Here is a 23,204-nt window from a genome sequence, read left to right as displayed (position 1 = left end):
AGACTAATGATATTTATTTCAGTGGAAACAAAAGACGCACAGAAGAGCTTTTTACTAAGCGAGAACACCACAAAAAAAGGTGTGTCCCGCAAGGCATCTCGTCTCTTTCTAGGTGTAACACAGCGGGACAAAAATTAACAAGAAAATGCGCACAGCAGTTTGCGGTGTAGAACAGTTTATGTAACGAAAGGTATGTAAGGAGTGCGTGGAAAAAATAGACCACGCTCGGGCGTTCTGGACGGCTTTCAAGACGAGGGAGCTGGCAACTCCACTAACCGCGGTGATAAGTGGAAGTGACTCCTTGAAAATTCCTTCATCATGGGTCAGGCGCCCCGGCTTTTCTGCGCGTTTCAAGGCAACGCGTCTGAAGCGAAGAATGACGTGCGCGGTAGCAAAAAAGAAAAACACTCATTAATTCCTACGTCCATCTATGCGCCACTAAGAGTTACCATGTACCAGACAATCTCGAATGGTCCAACAACCATGCGGACCGAATTCTGCCCAAGAGGCAGCGCCCACGTGTCCCCCGGAGAACGGGAGGGGCGGCGTCACAGGAGATTGGCCTGCCGAGTCTAGCTGAATCACGTGACGCAGCTCTTAGGCGCCCGTTTCTGCGTCGAGCGTAGGCGTAACCGAGCGAACGACCACAGCGAAGGATGAAAGAGGGGTCGCGGAGCGCGGCGGGGGATGATAGACGGCGAGAGCGAAGAGAGCACGAGGAGGAAAGCTGAGGAGGAGGGTGCAGCGGAAGCATGCGGAGGAAAGCGGAGTGCCGCACAAGACGTGCTCCACGGCGGCGAACAGACATGCGGCGAGCGCGTCCACCGATACCATATATGGAGACAAAGCGTTGGCGATTATGCTTCGGACCCACTGCGCATGCGCTACTTCGCCTGCGCCGCCGCCACCAGAGAATGCCACCCCGCGCGAGCAACGCGTTCTCGTGTTCACGGTTCCTTTCTGAACAATGAGCGATGAGGAAATGCTTCGTCTGCCGATGCTGCTAAACGAGCTGCCCCTGCAGAGAGAGGGAGAGAGTGCCGCCGCCGAGAGGACCCTGCCGTTCAGGTGTTTTGCCATCGCGAATTCAAAACACCTAAACAGCTGCGCTCAAAATTCGAATTTTTCCTTCCTGCATGCACTCAACCAACCACCCCTCGCTGGCCGAACCGTCGCACTTGCAGTTTCCGCAGACACTAGTGCCACAGTTCTTTCTAGTAATTTTCGAGGGAGAGACTGGTTTTTAACATAACCTCCGGCTTTAACGTGGCATCTCGCGGTACTTTCTCTCGCAGGCTTTGATTCTAGAGCCCTCGCTACGCACGTACAAAATGGATGGACGGCGCGGATTGTTTGCGTCGTCGCGGTTTTTTTTTTCTCTTTTTTTTTCTACCGGCTTATTTGCTGATTGCAAAGCGCGCTTCTCGCCGCAGGCATTCCGTTATTCTCGCTTTCTTTCTGTGTGTATGTGTCTCGCAACAGTTTGCACTGTCCAGCCTAGACGTCTGACAACAGGTCGAGTGCACTGTCTCATTTTCTTTTTTGTAGCCAATCTGACGGGTTTGAGTCAGCACAGAGGCTCGCGACAAAGCGCCGGTTTGCACACGCTAAGCATGATGCTGCCCTCGGCGTACAGACGGGGCAAACCTCGCGACAATGTCAGAGTGGTATGGGTAAGGGCAGCCAGCGACCTTTGTGCTTAGCGATGGCTGGTTACTTGCGAAATTTTAGCCGGAAAAGGGAAAGAATGAAAATAAGTGGAGCGAGGGAAACATCTGACAAATGGCAGACAGTGTGACGCTTTGGGGAGACGTAGAAAGACTGACTTCTGAAACGACGGCACCACATAGGACGAGGACCCCAGGAGTAGGTGTCAACAACAACACACAAAAAAAAAAAACGTTAAATGACGCGCACGCGCCGATCATGCATGCGACCTTCGGGGATTAACAACACCCGACAAATTATCGGGGGCAGCGATGGAGGAAAAAAACAACGCATACACGCACTTTCAAAACGCGAGCCTTGTGACGAGAAGAAAACCGAAATTGAAATGAAAAAAGAAGTTTAAACATTCATGAGGCTAGCCGTGACGCGTTGTGCGGCCTTCAAGTTCCAATCGTGTCCCAGTTTTGTCACGCTGCTACTCGTGGTGGGCAGCGCTACACCGTCTTTAGGTCGTAAGATGAAGGAAGGCACGTGTACTGTCCAAGTTTCGCGGCAAAACTAGGCGCATCTTCTTGCGCTTGCCTTTTAAAACAGCTTACGTGTTCAGGTTGTCCGACAACGGGTTGGAACATGTCCGTTACTTAGTTCCCCCATATTGTCAATGTGCAGCGCTGCCGGTTCTAGAAAGAGCTTATAAAGGATACCAGAGTCACCTTGAAAAATGAAGTATATAGGCGATTCCGAGACGAAGAGGTGTTTGCTTTTCGAGGAAAGAGGTGGGTGGCTTGAGGACTGAACGGCGCAGGGTAATGATGGTGTATGGTATGGCATGGTACGCTATGGTAAGGACGGTGAAATACGCCACTGTGTATGCAAGCAAGGGTACCGATGAAACGTATGATGACGACGTGCTATTTCCTTCGGCCGAGCCTAGCTCACATAGGGATCCAAGAGAAGCGGCCCCGGGAAGATTGGCAGGGAAAAGTAGAAGATAAGCGAGAGCGGGCTAGGTGATACGTGGAGAAGAGGAGTACAATAGATAAGTGAGGGCATGAATGTGTAGGTAGCGCGAGAAGAGAACGCGCTTGAGCGCTCGACCCGATCGGTCGCTCCCGAGATCCCGCTGCACGCATTAGAGAGTTTTAGAATAGGGGCCCCAATATTTTGGGGCCCCAAAGAGCTTTGCGGGTGTTAGCGTTGGGGCACGCAGGAGTGAAGAGCTTTACAATAGGGCTTTGCGTTTGCGGATAGCGTATTGCGCTGACAGCGCCACTACGGCGTCTAAGAAAAGCTATTAGAAATAATTAAATAAAATATACCATTTTATGATAGGAATAGTAATTTTGACTTGGATGTATTCGCGTTTAATTACAATTTAGAGGTTATTCTTCAAGCAGCAAACAATCAGTTGCGCTTGGTTTTGAGCAACAAACCCAACTTTACGTGCCTTCACCAGCCAAGCTTAGCTGTGTTAGGCCTACGAGCCGAAAAATCCACACTCGAATTCGGAATCAGCGGCATCTAATGAACCAATATTCATAACACACGCTAGCTGAGAGAAAGCGATAACCGCAGTCACTTCTCCTAGCTTGCGAACTTCACGCGTTACCGCGAATCAAACCCAGTTTGGTGCTAGGTTAGAGCCGTCGCTTCGATGGGTGCCGCCATGTTCGTTGACGCAAAGCTTTTGGGACCGCTATTTGGGCTCCCGCTAAATCGGTGAAATAGCGTACCCAACGCAAAATCCAAAGGCAGTTTGCGTCTCGCGCATGCGCAGTGGCTTCGACGCTATTTCTTTGGGGCCCCAAAACGTTTGGGGCCCCTATTCTAAAACTCTCTATTGGTGACCCGGACGTGATTCGAACGCGCTACAAATGAAATAAACATAAATTTCTCTATGTGAACGGTGACACACACAATGCACTCCGACACAAAGGGATGAATAGTTCCATCCATCCATCCATTCGTTTCCCCGGCTAAGCCACTTCACTCCCTTTCCACCAGCATGTATAACTTGACTCGTTTACCCAAAAGGCCACGTCTACGAGGAAAAACATGCTTGCTTTCCCCAGCCCACCAGGATGTGACATAACACATTTGAATGCTCGACGCAACAAAGACCGACAGGGTCAAAGACAGTAGCGCTGCCAAAAGGTGGCGCAAAGATCGCGCGTCAGAACGGCAGCGACGAATGCTTACACGTCAGCTTATTGTCGACAGACCGCGGAGTCCGAGCACGAGTAATGACAACGGTTGCGAAAGCCTGACGAAAGCTGGTCTTCCAATGTTTGCCACCAAGCGACACAACAAAGAGTTGACCCTTCACTGCAGCGTTCACGATACAAGGTGTTTTTCTTTTTTTAGGCAACAGCTTTTTAATAACAAGGCTATAAAAGCGAACGCGGCGTTATTGCAGGCGAGTTCCTAGGCGAGGCGGTCATACTTTGCCGCTAATAACTTGAACTTCAAAAGACTATTTAAAAAAATATATATTTAGCTTTTTTGTTAGTGCTTTAGGGGCAGTCAGCTGTTGAAATGGCGAATTCGAAGGGAGCCGCAGTTTAACAACGCAACATCGTTTGTTTTTAAAGAACTCGAAAGTCGCACCTGATTCCGAGATATTTATCACCGAATTTCAACGGTAAATCGAGGCAATATCAAGTGCCACGGGAAGCGCAGGAAGGGCGGCCCCGCTGTCACACCGATAACGCCCCCCCGACCACAAAAGCGCGCGAGGAAGTCGGAGACCGAACGGCTCGGCCAGTCGCGGCAGCCACTGTGATACGGCAAGTTTTGCCTGGCGAGCCATATACGTCACTGTGCGTCGATTCCGGATTTGACGCGGCACGCTATCATTCAAACTTCGCACGCAGACTTGTTTGCGGGGCTTCCCCGCCCGCAAGACGCTCAGCAGGACGCACTCAAGTCTCTCGACATTGCCTGCATTTGGCCTTCAATTCCGATAGCGAATAACAAAAATTTGGCGCGATGTTTTTGTATTTATTTAAAAAAAAGTGAGTATGGCATAACTGTGACACCTTACAAGTTTGTCATATAAACAATTGCCCTCCGGTTACCAATAATAAAGTTAATTAAAATGTTTTCTGATACTTTTCGGAGTAACTTTCCAGAGCGGCAAAGTATTTCCGTCTCGTCGTGTCGACCACGCATTCGCAACAAGCCAGCGTTCGCTATACGGTACAGACGCACACAGACTGTGTCACGCGCTGGGACCATGCACCGTCATCGCTTAGACAGAATAAACGCACCCGCTGGCTGGACGTTCTGGCTGCTGCAAACTCAAAAAAAAAAAAAAAAAAAAAACAGCGCAACGATGGAACGTGCGTTCGAACACACGTTCTCAGTAATCAAGCGTTCACTACATGGTTATACCAAAAGAAATCCCGTCACAAAAAAGGTGTATACAGACAAACACACTCCATACAATGCAGAGACAAGGAAACGCGCTCACTGGACCTTCGGATACGCTGCAAAGGTAACAGGCAGCGCTGCCATCTATCTGCTTGGCCGTTCCAGCAAGCGTTCGCGAAGGGCCAGCGTTCACCACCGTGCGGGACGAGCGCGCGTAGCATATGGGCTTCGTTCCTCGGGAAAGGGCGCCGTATACTCACTCCCAGCTGGCACTGTCCGCAGTGGTAGCAGCCACCACAGCCTCCATTAGTCATCCACACCGGGGCCGCCGCTGCCCCCATCACGTGATCGCCGTTATCCGCCAGCTGAACGGGTTTGCCGCGAGACGACCTCCAAGGTCGGCTCGCCACCTCGCCCTCGTCGCGCGGCCGAGAACCACTCGGGAAGAGGACCGCCGCGGCCTCCGCCCGCATTTTCGACACCGCGTTCTCGGACGGCGGCGTTCGCGAAACCAGAGGCGGAGGCGGCACGGGCCACCACCGTTCTCCTTTTTTTTACACAGAGGAAGGATAGCTCGCAGGCACGTACGCACAGAGTCCACGCGCTCGACTGACCGATCGCCTTTGGCGGGCGAACAGCTGTTGCGTTCGCGAAGGAGCGAAGAGACAGAGAGAGAGAGACAGAGAGAGAGAGAGAGCAATAAAAATAAATAAATGCGACCAGCATCTCACGCAGCTTCGCTCGCAGAAGATGCCACAGACTGCGCGCGCAAAGGAAGTATACGTAAGCGCTACGTCGCTCGCGCGCGCTCTACGCATTCTCTCTCTCTCTCCTCTCTTCCACCTGCCTCGCTACAGCCGGAGCGATACCGTCCGACTCGCGCTCCGCGAGCGAGCGCTAGTCGACCGATCCACAGCTCACGTCAGAGAGCCGCGGAGTTGCCGCGCTTGCCATGTCGCAACCTTCTCTCTCTCTCTCCCTCCTCAGCCCTTGTTTTTACCCCCTCTGGGCCCTCGCGCCTTCCTCAACCCGTCCCGCCTCCACCGGAACGCGCACGTGGAAAGGTCGTCGCATGTTTCGCAACAGACGTGCCGATCAAAAGAACAGGGTGCGCTGGCTTCACGCTGGCTCGCTGGGAATATTTCCAGACCCGACTAGTATACGCACGGCCGCGGCTTCGCCGATGAGCAAGGCGACGACAGACTTTGCGTCCTTCCTCCTTCCCCCTAGCCTCCCTCCCTCATTGAAGAGCGGAGAGGGGCGATGCTGGTGCCTCAGGTAACGCCGCGTTGGTTTACGCGGAAGCTTCACGCGGTTGTCTCGGCAAACGGCGGTTACGAGCAATTCGCAAACGCGCTATAATATACAGGGTGTCCCGGCGAACTTTAGCCAGAGTAAAAAAAAAAAAAAAATATGCGAATGCCGCGTAGCTAGACAGAACCAAGTTAATCTTGCTTGCCGTAGCTTGGAAATAAAATTATATATATCTTTTTCGATTCCGCGTAATTACATAAATAATCTTAATTAATTAATCGGCTTCTCAAGTGTTACAATTAGGTGAAAAAGCGTCAATGAGAAAATTGCAGGGCGACATGAAAAAACTCCCCATACAGCTTTCGGTCGCTCAATGCGTGCCCCGTAAAAGTGTTTTTCCGAGCGTGAAAGAAGCTCGCAAATGCACGCAAAATAGCCGCGCGTCTGGCCGCTCGAGGCACTTTGCGTGTATTCGCGGGCTTCCTTTACGCTCCAAAAAAAAGCACTTTTACGTGGCACGTATTGAGCAACAGAAAGCTCTATCGGGAGTTTTTTCATGTCGCCCTGCAATTTTCTCATTGACATTTTTTCATCTAGTTATAATACTTGAGAAGTCGATTAATTAATTAAGATTAATTATGTAATTACGCCGAATGGAAAAAATCTATCTCCGAGCGACGACAAACAACATTACTTTTGTTCTGTCCGGCTACGCGGCATTCGCATATTTTTTCAAAACTCTGTCTCAAAGCATAAGCTCCATGAGACACCCCGTGTATGTTTCGGGCAAGCCACAATGGTCTCGGGAGACAATGCCCGCTATAGGCTTGGGCGAGTTGGCGACGCACGATGTTTCTATACACGTAGATTTTGTTTTTACGTCTATTCTGCGGCTCTTTAGATTGCCGTCGCAGTGTGCTGGCAGGGCATCGGTTCATCTTACTTGTCTTTTGGCCGGCCTCCTCGCACCTGTTTTCACCGTCCTGCACCGTCATGTTAGCCGACATGACTCGTACGTTATTCTTCCTTTAACAATTCTAGTTAGTGATATTCGATTTTTTATACTCCCTTCCTCCCCTCCCCCCCCCCCCCATTAAAACAGTTCACTGCACAGGCATTTATCTCCCGCGTATAGCGCGAATAAATTGTTTAGTTGTGACTCAGCGCTGTGCGCGCGTGACCCGTTCCCTCCCTCTCTCTCTCATATATATATATATATATATATATATATATCGCGTGTGTGAGCTGCAGGTAGAATGTCTCTGCACATAGAATGACTATAATTATAGACTGACACTGTCCCCCTTAACTAGAGTAACGTGACACCACATTAGTTTCTTTTTCTTTTTTGTCCCCCCGGACGGAGGCTGATCTACGCAACGTTCTTATCGGGCTGCACCAGATTTTATCGCGCTGTGCGGTCCTGGAGTGCTCTATTCGTCCACCGCTTGAGTATCCAGGCGTCCCCGTCAGCCTGCAAATACAAGCATCCTTCAGTTCACGGACTACAGCCCCGCAGCCCGTTGATTGGTCAGCCATACGTATACAGTCGTGTTAACGACACGGCGCGCGCAGCTTTGAAAGCATCGAGAAATTCAACAACAGGGGAACGCTCGGCGAGAACTGGCGACAGGAAACACGTCACGCTACAGCGTTCTTAAAAATAAAGTGAGTACGTAGCTAGTAAATGCACGCTTTTACTAGACTAAAATGTGTTTTACTATTCTTACCAGTTCTTTACTAGCCAGGGGCTAGTAAAGCCAGCAAGTGCTTGCTGCATTTTAGAAGCCAGAAAGGCTTCTAAGTAGTTTTTGCCAAGTTACTATTAAGCCGCTACCACCTCGTCTGGTCGTGGCCTATTATATGCTGCGATTGTAACAGTCTTATGCAAAATTGAGATGAACTGTAATGTTGTTCATTGTGTTGGAGTAACAGTTATATGTGCGACGTCGTAGCACACATATATACGCACACAGCAGGCTTTAGAAATTTGTGCACGAAGCTTTGACTATAGTGCTCGCTGATGCAACATATGCTCTCACAAATTAGGCTCATCAATACTCTACAAGTTGCTCTTCGTGCAAGCATATTCCCTGAGGTATAAGTGTCGCGTAGCGCTTTGTCGTTCTGTACGTGTGTTTATGCTTATATCGCTCCTTGTTCGAGATATGAAGGACATTCTTATCCGGATGCAGTGCGCCTTAATGTCCTTGATAAACATACATTATATATGTATGAAAAACCAGAACCGTCTGCTGTCGCTATATATTAAGGCATCAATTAAGAATATATATTGATATGTGTATTGATATGTGTATTATTATGTCGTGCGGTGCCTTAATATATAGCGAAAAGACGCGGCTCACGCTTTTCAAATACATTTCTTATATTTACTTTCTTATGCTTTTACAATACCATCGACTTCACGTGACAAGCGGCACCTAGAAATCGAACAGCCCCCATTGTATTGTTGGTAGTTACATTTCAGTTGCGGTAACTGCACTATAGCGAGGCTGCATTTAGTTAGTATTAAGTGCTTTTCTTCCAGCTTCAGCAGACCCACCGTGGTTGCTCAGTGGCTATGGTGTTGGGCTGCTGAGCACGAGGTCGCGCGATCGAATCCCGGCCACGGCGGCCGCATTTCGTTGGGGGCGAAATGCGAAAACACCCGTGTACTTATATTTAGGTGCACGTTAAAGAACCCCAGGTGGTCAAAATTTCCGGAGTACTCCACTACGGCGTGCCTCATAATCAGAAAGTGGTTTTGGCACGTAAAACCCCATAATTGTTCTTTTTTTTTTAGCTTCAGCAGGCAATAACTACTCACCATAATATAATTTTACTTACTAAGAAGGTAGTGATTTTTGTGACAGGTAACGTGCTAGTATTTAGTCAGTAAATATGACGACTTTATTTTTTAAGAGTGTAAGAATTAGTTTTAAGAGTAAGAGTTAAGAATACCATCCGTGAGCTGCCGCGAGCATCGGAAGAAAAGAAAAAGTACGTGAAATGAAGTTAACAGACACTGATTACTTCTTTTTATTCTTTCTTGCTAAAACTAAAAAAAACGTTTTGCGTATAAATGAACTTATACTTTGCGACCTATCTTTCTTGCGTCACCTGGCAACAAGCAAACGGCACGCTACAGCAGCCAGATGTATGCGTCATGCGCCAGACACGCCGTCTAAGCGAGCGAAGCCTGCTGCGCATGTGAGCGTTGGGCACGTTCGGCGACCCATCTGCCCGTTTTTCTTTCTTTTTCTCTTTCTTGAACTTAGCCTGGTTCGTTGGTATCCGGCGTGTCCTTGCGCTCCTTGTGCACTTTGGGACGGCACCACTGGACTATCTCAAGGTGAGAAATTTCGTTTGACAGTCCGCAACGCATTTCGAGCAATTTATAAGCTCACGGCGCTTACGGAGGCTTGTGACGCAGTTAGCAAAAAAAGCAGCTCGGCCGTCCTCGAGCAGTTAAATTGAGTTAATGACTAGTGCTGGGAGATGTTTCGAACGCTTTGTGTGTGTGCCCCAACATTATCGTAACTTATTTCGGTAGTTTCTTTTGGCCCCACTCGCCACCCCCGGCTTTGTGACGCAGTTAGCGAAAAGCCGCTCGGCCGTGTGAAGCAGTTTCGCGTGCACTGCACGCGAAAGTTTGGAAGTTTGGAACGAAGACCGTGCAAGAACCTACTGCCAGAAGTATCAGCTAGTCACGCACGACTGAAGCGCAACTAGATGAGGGGGAGTCAAACACTGAAACTAGAAAAACCTACGTGAAAAACAATGTTCGAAAACTTTTAATCAGAAAACTGTCATACGAGTAAATATTCCATTTCAAATATTTTTGCTGTAATAAAACAACAAATGTTATTTTTTTTTTCTATTTCACAATTTATTAGTTCGTTCTTGGTGACCTGTATAGAACTAGCGCTTTTGGCAAGGCTGTCCAACCCAGCTATTATGTCGTGCGGAATGGCCTTGCTCACTTTTTTTTTTCTTTATTGCCGGAAGTTTCACCAAGCTAACACAAAGGGCATCATTTCTTGAAGTAAGGTAAGTGATACATAAACATACACAAACACACATTCAACTTTGTGCGCATGCATATTGTGCGGTCAGTCACATTGTGGCTGGCCATGTCCAGTTTGGACACGGCGGTTTCACGCGAGTTTTCTTTATTTCCTTGCCTGTTTATTCGAAGTCTGGCGTGCGCTTCACGTCAAATTTTGCGTCGCCTAGCGCACGGCATTCACTGGCGAAAGGTGGGAGTGCAGGCTTTTTGTGCTCGTGCAAGTTCACGCTGCAGCGTCCGACGCGCTGTGTCTTGTCGTGGCGATAAATGCGGAACGCTCGGTGAAGAAACATGGCGCTATGTTCGTTCACTCTCCGTAACGCAGGCTCTGAATGTCCGACGGACAGCAAAATTGGTAAGGGAAATGTTTTAACGCGACAGCGTTAAGGAGTTCGTGTCGCAGAAAAGCCGGTGTCGTCGGTGTCGGCGTCAGCGGCGTTGGCCGTGAGCGATAAGTCCCAGAAGGCACTTCATAAATAAAAAAGATCTCGCAACATGGGCTGGTGGGAATCGAACCAGGGTCTCCGGAGTGTGAGACGGAGACGCTACCACTCAGCCACGAGTTCGTTCCTTCAAAACGGGACAAAATCGCGTCTAGTGAATGCGGTGTTGCCTTAGAAACGTCCCGTACAAAGTTATACTGCGGTGTATATCGGTAATTATGACCATGTAACTTACAGAAGTCGCAGTTTCACGAGTAGCGAAGTACGTTTGCGCTAAATTTCTTCTGCGCTCTGCGCACACGCAGAGCCATCTTGCGGCAAACACAGAAGACCCCCTCCTCGCAATGTACGGCGCTGCCCCGACACGTGGCGCGCCACTCGCCCCACGACCGCGTCCGCCATCATGTCGCGTCGGGGCCCGGCTATCTCTGCCGATCGCGACGTTTGGCTGGCGTAGCGCGTTTGAGTAGGCGGTGCGAACGGGGTGCGATAACGCTATCGCGTTCCACTCTTGAAGGCGAAGCTTAAGCGTCCTCCAATTTTTTATAGATGATAATGCAGGGCAATTTTGTCTTGTCTCATAACCGTTGCATAAGAATACACGTGCCGCACGGAATTGCGAATGATTATGTGAACAGGTCTCACATATGTTGGTACACGTTACGACTGTGTGCTGGACGCAGTGCTTTTCATCCGTTGACACGTTTTGTTTCGTCAATCATATTCGTTGCATCATTCTAGACGAATAAAAGTGAAGTTGCTTTTGAAACCTCTGTGGGACTCATTTATTTTAGTCCTATTCGCTCACCTTCCTAAGGAACCGACTGGAGCAATTGCCGTCAATGACAGCCTAATTATGTTCTCATTGAACATACGTCACTCCTGTAGTTATAACGACAGGCCGGCGCTTTAGCTGAGGCGAGTCGCAAGCTCGCCTCAGCCTCGGAAGAAAAGAACTGCTGGCTCAGCGGTCGAAATGCCGGACGCTAAAGAAATTCAAACATTCGCGCCAAGCAGCATAAGGTTTTGACGTCACTACCAGTTCCGGTTGTGAAGTCGTTTTTTTTTTTTATTATTTGCTTGCTGTTACTTGTGCTGCCCCCTCCCCCATTCGATATGCAAATGGCAATGTTTGCAACGAGCCGCCATTTTCTTGACATGTGGGCTTCTATGGAAGCTTCATTACCTTGTTTACTGAATCTCACTGGGACAAGTTCGTGAGCCTTTCTCTGACCGCCAACATTATTGCAATTAATTTGGTGACTTTATGGGATGCTTTTGAGGCTCGCTCGACGCGCCTGGCATTGTGACGCATTACCAAAAAGCAGCTCGGCAGTGGTGACAAAGTTAGTTCGGCGTGTACTGAAATCATAATGGGGCAAGTTTGTGACGCATTTTATGGCCGCGCAACAACATATGCTCGCTTTCGGCACTCGCACTTGTCGAAAACGCGACGAGCGATTGCCAAGTATGATAACACGGGATTGTGTTGCTTGTGCCGGCAGAACGCGCAAAACATAACGCCGAGGAGCTCGAAAACCACGAACTCGCAACTCGAGAATTCTGTTCTCTGAACGACTGAGAACAAGCTTTGCATCCACGCATCTGTCCTGAGGGCGAGTGGGATGCATTCTGCAAGCGTCTAGCGTGGTCTGGGTGCGAGCCTGTGTTGTGGCCGTGCAGCCCTATGTATTCAGCGTACGATGGCGTCGGCTGATGCCAAGTAGTTTAGGAAATGCGCAGTGTATTTGTACTCTTCAAGTGCTCCTGAAGTAAGGGCCGGAAATGGGGGGAACACATGCTGGAAAATCAGAGTTCTTCATATTTCGTGGCATTGTCTGGGATGAGTAGTGTATTATTTTACGCCTTGTATGTAAACGAATTGATTTTGCTTATAATGCCACCATTCGCCACTTTCGCACCTTTTGCCTCTATACACGCAGTATACCTATAAAGCCTAAATACCGCAATGACACATGCTTGTGGGTTACTTTTTTCCAGCTGAAGCGGTCCGGTGGAGCTTGGCACGGCAAATACCACCGCTTACCTGGCGCCACAAGGTTGAATGAACGCACAAAAAGCCCGGATCGAGCATTTACATACAGCAAAATAAACATTTCCTCATCTCACAAGGCGTCTTGCGTATAATTTATGTAATTGCATGTTACACGGAGGACAGATTTGTTGGGGACACGTAAATATCGGTCGGAGTGATAAACTTTATTAAAAAAAAAAAACAATTGCTCACGAAGACGGCGCGCGGTTGAGCCGTAGAAATAATTAAAAAAAGAAATCCCGCGCCGATCTACGCATCCGGAGTAACGCATTTCAGCTAGCGTTCAAAACGTGAGCGCCCGAAATCGAAACTTTGGTTCAGTTACTAATGCCGGCGGCTTGGTGCGCTACAGTCGATTCGGCCGCTGGGCTCTGCGTGGGAGTGGCCGCTCTTGTTCAATTTCTTTCTCCACGATGAAAGTCTGATCGCGCGCACTGCAATACGGTCTCTGAGAGAAAGGCGTTGCGGCAGAAGTAGGCGTGATGACAACAGCGAAAACATAAACGCAGCAATCGTAATAATATCATCCTCGCCGCGACAGTGAGCAGCCGCACCACGCTGGCTACCCGCGGCTGGGTGACGCAAGCGGAACGTCGTCTCGAGGCGCGCGCGACAATGCGCTCGCTGCAGCTGCCCAGTCTCGGTTTCGCGCGCTCCGAAGTTGGTCGTGTCACAATTGCGCGGGTAATCGCGCTTTTCCAGACACAGAAGTTGAAATGGCCTGTACGCGTAGCTCGCTTCAATTTCCAGATTACGATGAGCCCGCTGAAATCAAATTCAAAAGTTAATTAACTCATTTTTTTTGTTAACTAGCTATATTTAAATATTACGCATGGTCTACGTAGAAACACCCGATATACACAGCCGGACAAGCCCCCTGCTCACATGTATTTGGCTGGGTACATCAAATCGATTTTGTCTGAAGTCCATTCCCTAATGGGACGAATAAAGAAATTAATTCGAGTCTGACAATACAACTGGCTAATTAGGAGCGAAAAGAAGGACACGCATTATAAGTATATCAAACAAGACACTTTACATGGATGCGTCGTGACACCAAACTTGGTAACTGTTACAGGTCGGAAAAAGAGCGATATGTAATCAACAGCAAATAAGAATAAAAGAGGCGCATTTCAAATTACGGTGGTTTAAAATAGCGAATGCAAGGAGACTACTGATCAGAATTTCTAAAATTGGTGTTATGATGCAGACCTGAGTGCCACTTTAAAAGTGGGCAGATGTCTGCAAAAGATATTCAATTTCGTGTGAGTGTTCCGTTGCAAGACCGTAGAATCTCCTGGTGAAATAATTATATGAGACGCCACAAGTATTGGAATATGAAAAGTTTCATACTCATATATGATGTCCACATCGCCGCCCTCTTCCTTCGGCTTCTCTTTTCGTCTTCGGGGCCTTTTGCCGGTAACTATACATATATCGGTTATTTTTCGTAAATTTCATAACAAATGAGACGGCAGGTTTGCGATTGCGAACTTTTCGTCTGCAGAAAATACTCCGAAATCATAGGAGAGAGAGAGAGAGACAGAAAACGTGCTTTCCTCCCTCTAGATCGTCAAAACAGTGCACTGGCCGAATAATCAATTAACGCCATAGTCGGCAACAATTGTGACGGCAGGGCGTGACGTCGCTCGACGCACACTCGAGGATCGTCTGCGTCGATGGCACGAACAAAGCCAGTGCAGCAAGCAGCGCCGTCTGGACTCTCCGTACAGAAGGCAGTCTCAATCCGCGCAACAACGACGGTGACGCGTCGGTGTCGCCACCGTCACGCGTTGCACGTCAGCGCGGTACGCGCGCGAGGGCCTGACTGGAAAAAACACACGCGTGGCTGCGGCACGCGATCGAGCACAGTTCTTCGCGTAAACATCAGCGCGCGTCGGAGAGGTAATTCGTATCGGATTCTCTCATCGCACTGCCTTCCAGCTGTTTCTATATGACCGAGAATTATGCTTTCCCCGCCTGCCAGCTTGCGTGAAGGACTGACGTGACGTCAGAGCAGACTGGCTGCTGCATAGAGAGAGATGGGAGAGAGGAAAGAAAAGAAGTTAATACAGCTGTAAATGAAAACTAAACAACCATTTTGCCCAACAGAGAGTTTTTGATGGCAGTAACGCATGCACCTGGGTCTTTCGTTCGGAACGCCTTTCGAACGTGCTTTCGGCTCGGCCAAGCTTTCCTATAGGAAAGCTTGGCCGCGTGGATCGGAGCCTATAGGCTCCGATCCACGCAGTGAGGTGCATACTTATCAGGCGATCGCTTCGAAAGCTACAAAAATAGTTCGCTCGTGAGTCTCACTCCGCGCACTTGCAGTTGTCTCTGATCTGCGACGCTTTCTACGGAACTTATATAGTTCACATACTGCAACTACAACTTGTGCACGTAAGGTTACGTCGAATGCCGTATTACCTGTGCACCTTTGCGGTGCTTCCGGTTTGCCACTCACTATATTTCGGCAGCGAGCACGAGCAGTGTGCTGCGGCCGCGCAGTCGGAGAAATGTGTCACTCCGCTCGTATATGCGGTGGTAAGTATCTACAGCTTCAGATCTCCGATGCATTCCATATGTATTAAATATCTCTACTTTGCGGCTTCAAAGCACGAAACCTATATAGTGCTACGTTGAGTTATATTAAGCGCATATCTAAGCTCTTTTTTTTTTTTTTTTTTTTACACGTACGAGCTCTTCTAACGCGATAGCGTTAAGGAGCTCGTGTCGCAGAAAATCCTGTGTCGGCGTCGGACGTCGTTTCGGCAAAAAGATTTTCGAACCACCCATAATACCCAGGAGCTCCATGTGGCGCAAGAAACTCACTGAACTAATTGCATTTCTCCAGCTAAAATACGCTGAAAAAATCGTAAAGTACGACTTACACACAACCTACAGACATGACAGCTCTCGGATTGTAATTTGAATATACCAGAAAACATAATTCTTCTACGCGAAAACTCAAACCCCTTTTCCAGCCTTTCTATTCGGTCGCGAATGCTGTTGTTCGTAGCGTTGCCTTCTACGATACGACATCCTGGCGGTCCGAGCCGCCGAACGTGGTAGGAACAAACCGTAACATGTTCTGCACGGTGGCTTCGTCGCACTTTGAGGATAAGTGCAACCTTCGCGGCCTCGAATGCACCCAAAACGCTGTCCGAAGCACGCGCTGCTTCCCTGCTGTTTGCCTAGCTTGGGCGATAACGCGCGCCCCTATTTAGTTGCGCGAACACTCCGATAAACGACGCGCCGATAAACCGGTGCGTCGTGGCGAGGGAGAGAGACGGCAGATGAGAGTGCACTGACCACGGGTTCTCGGGAACAGACGTCGCAACAGCTCGAGGCACACGGCGCGAATCTGGTGCCACCGCTACTGCTACGCAGCTTTGTCACAGCCAAAGAAAGAAGTACGACGGCGTCCCAACCGCGGACGATAAGATTAACGCGTCTCTCTCTGTCTCTCGCTCTCTCTGTCTCTCGCTCGCTCTCTTTCGCTCTCTCTCTCTGTCTCTTTCTCTCGCTCGCTCTATTTTGCCCTCTCTCTCTCTGTATCTCTCTCTCACTCACTCTCTCTCTCTCTGTCTCTCTCTCACCATGCGCTCTAACTGCAAACACACGACCAGTGTCCGTCCGTCAAGGCTTTCGACACCTAGTGCGAGTGGAAAGGGGAAGAGCCGTACTCGGCACATACATTTAAGTAAACTGTGTTTTCTAAAAATGCTAACTTAAAAGAGCTCCATCATCGGTCAAGCTCCTATGGCTTACTACTGCTGAACTCGACCAAAGCTCGAGTACGCCTGTACTGCGCCCCCCCCCTCCCATACTCAGTGCAACATGAACAGCCTCGAACGAATCCAGCGGCATGTCGTCCGGCTTGCGCGCGACAAATTTTTGGACCTTTTTATGCTCTCCCACGGAAATAATACGATCTAATGTCGTTCCGTCAGTTTAACTGAATTTCGTAGGAACAATATTGGGGTCGGAATTTATTTCCCGACAACTCAATAACGAACTGGCACTCGACCCTTCAGTGTATGCAAGTCCACTAATGACGAGGCCAACTCGCCGCAATCATCAGAATGCTTTAACCCCCCCCCCCCCCCCCCCTGTTTTGCCCGAATCAACGCATTCAAATAGGTACTCTTTCTCCGCGCGCCACTGATATCACTGGAATCGCTTGACCTCGAGACAACTACACCCGCAATATTGTACTTGTGTGCTCACACGTTTTGTTCATTGCTTTTTTTTTTTTTTGCTTATTTCACATGGACCTCGTGATCGCAGTACGTATTAGAATAACTAAACACACGAACAAATAAAAATAATATGGCGCAGCAGGTTGTCACATGAATGGCGGAGGCGTTTCGGGGCGCGACCTTGCCGCCGCAAGACCTTTTTCGAACAAGTGCGGAGTTCCACTCTGGTCATCTTGCGCAGCAGGCATGCAAGGTCGTGCAGTTGCTCAATACGCCGGCAGCAGAGCGCCGAACCAGTAGCGTCTCCAGAAATAGCTCCTCCAACTTCTAAGCGTCGGCTTGAACGTGTCGTCAGACGTCCGCATTTGGCGACAACCTGAGAATGCAATTGCAAATACGCCGCTGTCCAACACAAAGCGGATTTGTACATACATGCGCCAGCCGATATAACGCTCACTCAATTCCGCGGCGTCATGGCGGAGGCGAACTTTCGATACCGGCGTTTCTCGGGAACTATACGTTTTGGAGTGGACGTGCACAGAAGTCGATACAGTGGGGTTACGTAGGCGAAGCTCGCACTGAATTTTTGGGGATATAAGAGAGTATACAGGGTTCTTTGAACCTTTCGCGCCCAGGAGCCACATACGGCTGTAATGGAAGACGCCTCCGTGGAGGTTATCGTTCAGCCGTCCTCTCAACACGTTCGTGTTCGTCTCCGCAAGGACTGCAGAACCGGTGAGTAGAGGATTACGATCACGGCACACGCACGACGCCGTAACCAATGTTCCCCACGGCATCAACCGACGTCGACCGCCTCGCCGTTATACTTCGACAAACCTAATTCACGATTAAAAGCTGATCATTCTGTCGGCGTTAGCAGGCACTGGTTCAAAGGTGTCACATGCAAGTCGGCCGTCCCAAAGAAAAAATTTGGAGGACGCTTCAGCTTCGCCTTTAAGAGTGGAACGCGAGAGCGTTCCAAGACTCCTTACTGTTTTTCATGCTTCCCGGCAACTGCAGCTTATGTAACCGTAACGTTTACTGGGAAACGCTGGCTGCCAACGCTATGCACGAAGGCGAGCTTTCTGGTAGAAACGCGGCCTCTTGAGTGGGTCGGTGTCCCGTTATTGTTTCGCACTTTTACTATTTCAGTATGAGAAGAACTAACATAAAGGGCATGCGCTGTGGGTGTTTTATGCGAAGCATATTAACGTAGGTTTCGGGCCTTCGCGCGACGCCCGGCGGTGGCCACCATTGACCTTCAAGTAGGTCACGTGACATGACGTCACGTGATGACGTCACACCGGCTGCAGATGGGGCCTCATATCGCGCCGTCGGTCGCCTCCCGGCGGTGGCCACCATTGACCTTCAAGTGACCTTCAAGTAGGTCACGTGACATGACGTCACGTGATGACGTCACACCGGCTGCAGATGGGGCCTTATATCGCGCCGTCGGTCGCCTCCCGGCGGTGGCCACCATTGAACCTGAAGTGAGATCACATGATGTGACGTCACGTGATGACGTCACACCGGCTGCAGATGGGGCCTCATATCGCGCTGTCGGACGTCGCCCGGCGGAGGCCTCCACGCTTCGGTTCGCGCCGTCGCGCGCGACGCGGCGGCGGCGCCACCATCGCTGCATCACGTGATATGTGACGTCACGCGAGGGATGAAGCGGCGCCAAGGAGAGCGGCGCGCGCCCGCCGTCGCGTCAGTCTCTGTGCCCGCAACCGCGCCAGCGTCTTTGCGCCGGGCGTGTATGCGGTCAACATGCCTCCAAACGCTAAGGACGTTAATAATAGGAATGCAAAACGAAGGCTGCAGCGTGCTACGGAAACCGATGAAGAACGCGAAGAACGCCTAGCCAAGCGGCGCGCTCAATATGCGGCTCGACGACAACGCTCCGAGGGTGTTGCTTAACATGCTTCGCATCCACTGGGCTTAACCTTGATAAGCCTCCAATTTTTTTTTTGTCTCGTTACATTTGTTTGCGGGCTGCCGTTCTCAAGATTCCGAGGAATAACTTTGTAAAGAATGAAAGAAGGAATAACTTTGTAAGGAATGAAGGACAAGGTATGAGCAACTTTGGTGGTAGAGAAGTGGTTGGATATGCGTGGTTGGAAAAGTTCTTTTTGCCGAGGCGACGTCTGATGCCGGACGCCGAATTTTCGGCGACAGGGGGCTTCTTAACGCTGTCGCGTTAAAATAAATAATATAATGAGTGCGAACTGTCACGCTGACGTGCGCTCTGTGGTGTGAGAAAAGCACAAGGCGAGGACACAGACAGGGAGACATCACAGGCGTGCGCGCACGATACAGTGAATCTACAACGAGCGGAGCATATCACACTGAATGGATTGTCAACAGAAAAGCTCAACGGCTCCGCAAGTCTACTGCGCCGCACCTGGAGAGGCGGCATTTCGAGACCGACGCGGACGGCAGGGTAGCTAGCTTTAGCTAAGTACAGTTCGCGGAATGCTGGGCTGACGGGGGTACAAATGTGTGAGCAGCGGGGGTTAGTGGCGCCATCTTGTGGCACACAGTTTAACCAGAATTGAGAGAGCTATTATTGTAGTAATCAAACATGTTCCACTTGCCTGCTGGTGCAACGCGTCAGCAGCGACACAGTTGACAACACAAAATCGCAAATGCGACGCAAAGTCGTCCACGCGTTGTTGTTGCACAAAGCGTCCCAAGAGATGTCGCCACCAGCGTTTGTTACTGCCACCCCCCGAAGTTGATTAAGCTTGCGGACAACTTTCTGCGGCTATGAAGGGAAAGCTACGGAAGCAAGGCGCGCACAAAGGAGAGTGCTTCTGAAAAAGAGTTCCGCGTTTTCATCTACGTTAGTTTAGTTAGCCTCGTTAGCAATAGTTAAGTAAGGCAAAACGCACCACTGAATGTAACAGTTGACTTATTTTACGGATCTTTCCTTCCGCGTCTGGGCAAACGCGAATGCACCGCACGTGGAAGTTGCCTCGATTCAGCGTCCGTTGCGAGCAACCGAAAGAACCGTCAAACGCCGACTACTTGGCGCGGTAACGCATGCGCAGAAGCTCCGCCCCCCGCAGCTTTCCCTTCGTAGCCGCAGAAAGTTGTCCGCTAGTACAGCGTAACTCTGTATTTCGGCAAAGACTAACACGTGCATACGGACAAGCCAAAACACTATTTTGGAAACAATAAACTACTTGCCTGAAATGTCACTGCGGCCGCCACCGTCGTCGCGATATGTAACTACACCCAGACGCAAAGTCGCATGGCGCGCAGTGAACGCCGAATTAGATGCAGCGCGGCCAGCCGTCACACGAGCAGCTCTCGCAAACTCGCTGCCGTAAAAAAAAAAAAAAAAAGGGGGGGGGGGCTGCACCAGAACGACGCCATCCCCATTGCACCGTTAATTCCCTAGTCCGGCTTGCATGCGCGCTCGAGAAAGAGGCTCGGCGACGTGACGCGCATGTCCTGCAGGACCACTCTCGCCGACCCTTATAAAGCAGCGTGCCAGAGATCGCACCGTGCATGCAGACATCGCACACAGTGCCCACTACTAAGTCTTTCAGGCCGGTGACAAACCCGCGGCCATGTGTGCATTTGTACATGGCAGGAGCAGCAGTGTTGCGGGAGGGCGCACTATACGCGCGCATAAGTGGCTTTGCAAGTGACGTTGTTTCGCGCAGAACGTGGCGTCTACTCGATTTGGCTGCACACTTTCTCTGTAGTGAACTACAGCGAGAGAGAGGGGGAGGGGGGAGGGATGGAGGGAGAGGCAGAGACCAACTTATCTAGAGATCAATTCGACACTGCAGAGACCACCCATGGCTCTGTACAGGGGGCGCTAGTCGGTTCGACGCCGTGCAGAAACCAGTTTTCTGTACGGTTATTTTTTTTTACGTCGCTGGCGCTGCATCCGGCGCACCGATACGCCCTGCCTATCCAGGTGTCAGGCGCGCTGCGCAGATTGTGCGCACATTCTCTGGTGTGAATCACGATGTTCGAAGACTACCTTCTGGTAGAGTGTAGCTAAAGCGTTTCGATTTCCGCTATAGGCGGTTATAGCGGGTTTTATGAATGCGATGGCAGGGTGTCGTATCATCTTTCTTGCGCATCGAAATGCATTGCATTTATGCAATATGGCGCGCTATATATATATATATATATATATATATATATATATATATATATATATATATATATATATATATATATATATATATATATATATGTTGTTATGGAATGATGAAAGAAGAGAGGAAAAAGAAGATCGCGGGACGCTGGCTGTTGCGTGTTATTGGAGGTCAGCCATCTTAACTACTTTTGACTCATTTTGTGTGTGTGTATATATATACTCTTCTATACTCCCAACATCCCCGTAACATATAAAGCCAATGCCTTAAGAGGAAGCTTTAGCTCGGGTGCTCCTATCTAAATACATGTAAAAGGAGAATTCGTTTTTCTCGGCAACCACTGCACCAAATTTGACGAGGTTTGTTGCATTTAAAAGACAAACTTAAAATCTAGTGACTGTTGGTTTCGAATTTTTGAGTTAGGTCGTCAATTTTTTATTAAAAATTGGCAAAAATTGAAAATTTTGAAAAAACGGAACTATCAAGTTTACAACTCTGTAACTCAACCACTAAATATGATAATACAATTCTGTGAATTGCATCTAGTAGTACATCTAAAGCGGACAAAATTGATATGTTACACATGAATATAAAAAAATTTATTCACAGGGAAATACAACTTTTGCAAAACCGTTGTAACCAACGTAAGAAATTCACGTAAGATGTAAAATGACATAATGAATTTGTCCGCTTTGAATGATCTAATGGATGCCGTTTACAGAACTACGATATCAGTTCTTGATGCAGAGCTATGAATTTGTAAACTTCGTGCTTCTATTTTTTTCAAACGGTCAAATATTTGAAAATCGTTTTAAGAAAATTCAAGCCCTAAATCGAAATTCCGCTTCCAACAGTCACTAGAATTTAACTTTCTCTTTCAAATGCAACAAATCTTATCAAAATCGGTCCAGGGGTTATCTCATAAAAACGTTTTTGCGTTTTACATGTATTTGAATAGGCCGCGTCGGAGTTGGGCCCGAGCTAAAGCTTCCTCTTAACGCTGCAGCCGGAGCTACCTTGCGTGGGTCAAGTCGACTCGAGCGGCGCTTCATGGACATAGCTATAAGCGTATCGCATCAAAGGGACAGCGAAAGCGGTACGCGTGCCGCTTGCTCCCCTGCACTATACCGGGTGTCCCAGCTAACTTGAACCAAGGGTTTAAAAATGAAATATTGGAGTCAGGAGAGTGAAACTAACTGCATATTGGTGATAGGCATTTGGCGCACCACGGGAAATTTTTTGTATCGCAATTACTTAACTAGTAATTAAGATAATTTTTTTAAATTTTTTAATATTGACTTTAGACACTAAATGTGATTCGCAAAGTTGGAGAGCACTTTCAGAAACCCGCATTCCATTATTCGCCATAAAGAAAACCTTACGTGTACCTCTTTTTCCGAGCTCGAAAGAAAGCCCGCGAAATACAAAAAAAATCACGTGACGAGCACATTTGCGCGTCGCGATCGTGCTGCTCTCAACCGTGCTTTCAGTGAACGAAATCAGCTCCGGCCTTTATTCGACGGCCCCGTTGCAGCGGCAGGCCGATATCTTGGCGGGGGTTTTTCGTCCGCGTCAGCTAGTTGGCACCCGGCGACGACGACTTAGTCCCAATCTGATAAGATACTGAGATGGCGAGTCTGCTTTGTCACTCAGAAGCAAAAGAGAAATACAGGGAATAATGTTTCGCCGCGAGGTGTTGGCGGCTGTGTGTTGCAGTTTCCTAATGAGGATTTTGAAAGCTGGAAGCAGCGGTGAAGCACAGTTTGTCGTGTGCTCTTCTTATGCCACTCTCATGCGAGACTGAATCTTTGGTGTAGTGATTACTAGCACTGCAGACATGCCGTTTACAAATGAAGAGAAAGCAGACATGGTTCTGGCTCTAGGTGCATGTCATGGGAACAGAAGGCGCGCTGCAGACCTTATGCAACAATGGCACCCAGGCAGGCGGCCAAGTTCAGTAACGATCCTGCGTGCCTTCGAGACGCTGCGACGGATGGGCAGTTTTACGTCCACACGACA

The 23,204-nt window shown here is 49.2% G+C and overlaps 1 protein-coding gene across 2 annotated transcripts in view; it reads right to left on the bottom strand.

Annotated features, from left to right (window-relative positions):
- The window catches only part of shn (zinc finger protein schnurri), a 146,620-nt gene that overhangs the window by 54,532 nt on the left and 68,884 nt on the right, over nucleotides 1–23,204 (bottom strand). Inside the window, exon 1 of one of the 2 annotated variants that reach the window (XM_050172213.2) lies at nucleotides 5,301–5,629. The exons of the other annotated variant lie outside the window; for it this stretch is intronic. Within the exon in view, the coding sequence (XP_050028170.1) occupies nucleotides 5,301–5,513 (213 nt within the window). The 5' untranslated portion in view covers nucleotides 5,514–5,629. Of the gene's footprint in view, nucleotides 1–5,300; nucleotides 5,630–23,204 lie in introns of those variants that run through there. 2 annotated transcript variants of the gene reach the window in all.

Source organism: Dermacentor andersoni, chromosome 6 (assembly GCF_023375885.2).
Source record: "Dermacentor andersoni chromosome 6, qqDerAnde1_hic_scaffold, whole genome shotgun sequence".
Taxonomy (NCBI): Eukaryota; Metazoa; Arthropoda; class Arachnida; order Ixodida; family Ixodidae; genus Dermacentor; species Dermacentor andersoni.
Note: the sequence above shows the minus strand (reverse complement) of the source record. Positions and strands in the feature narration are given on the sequence as shown.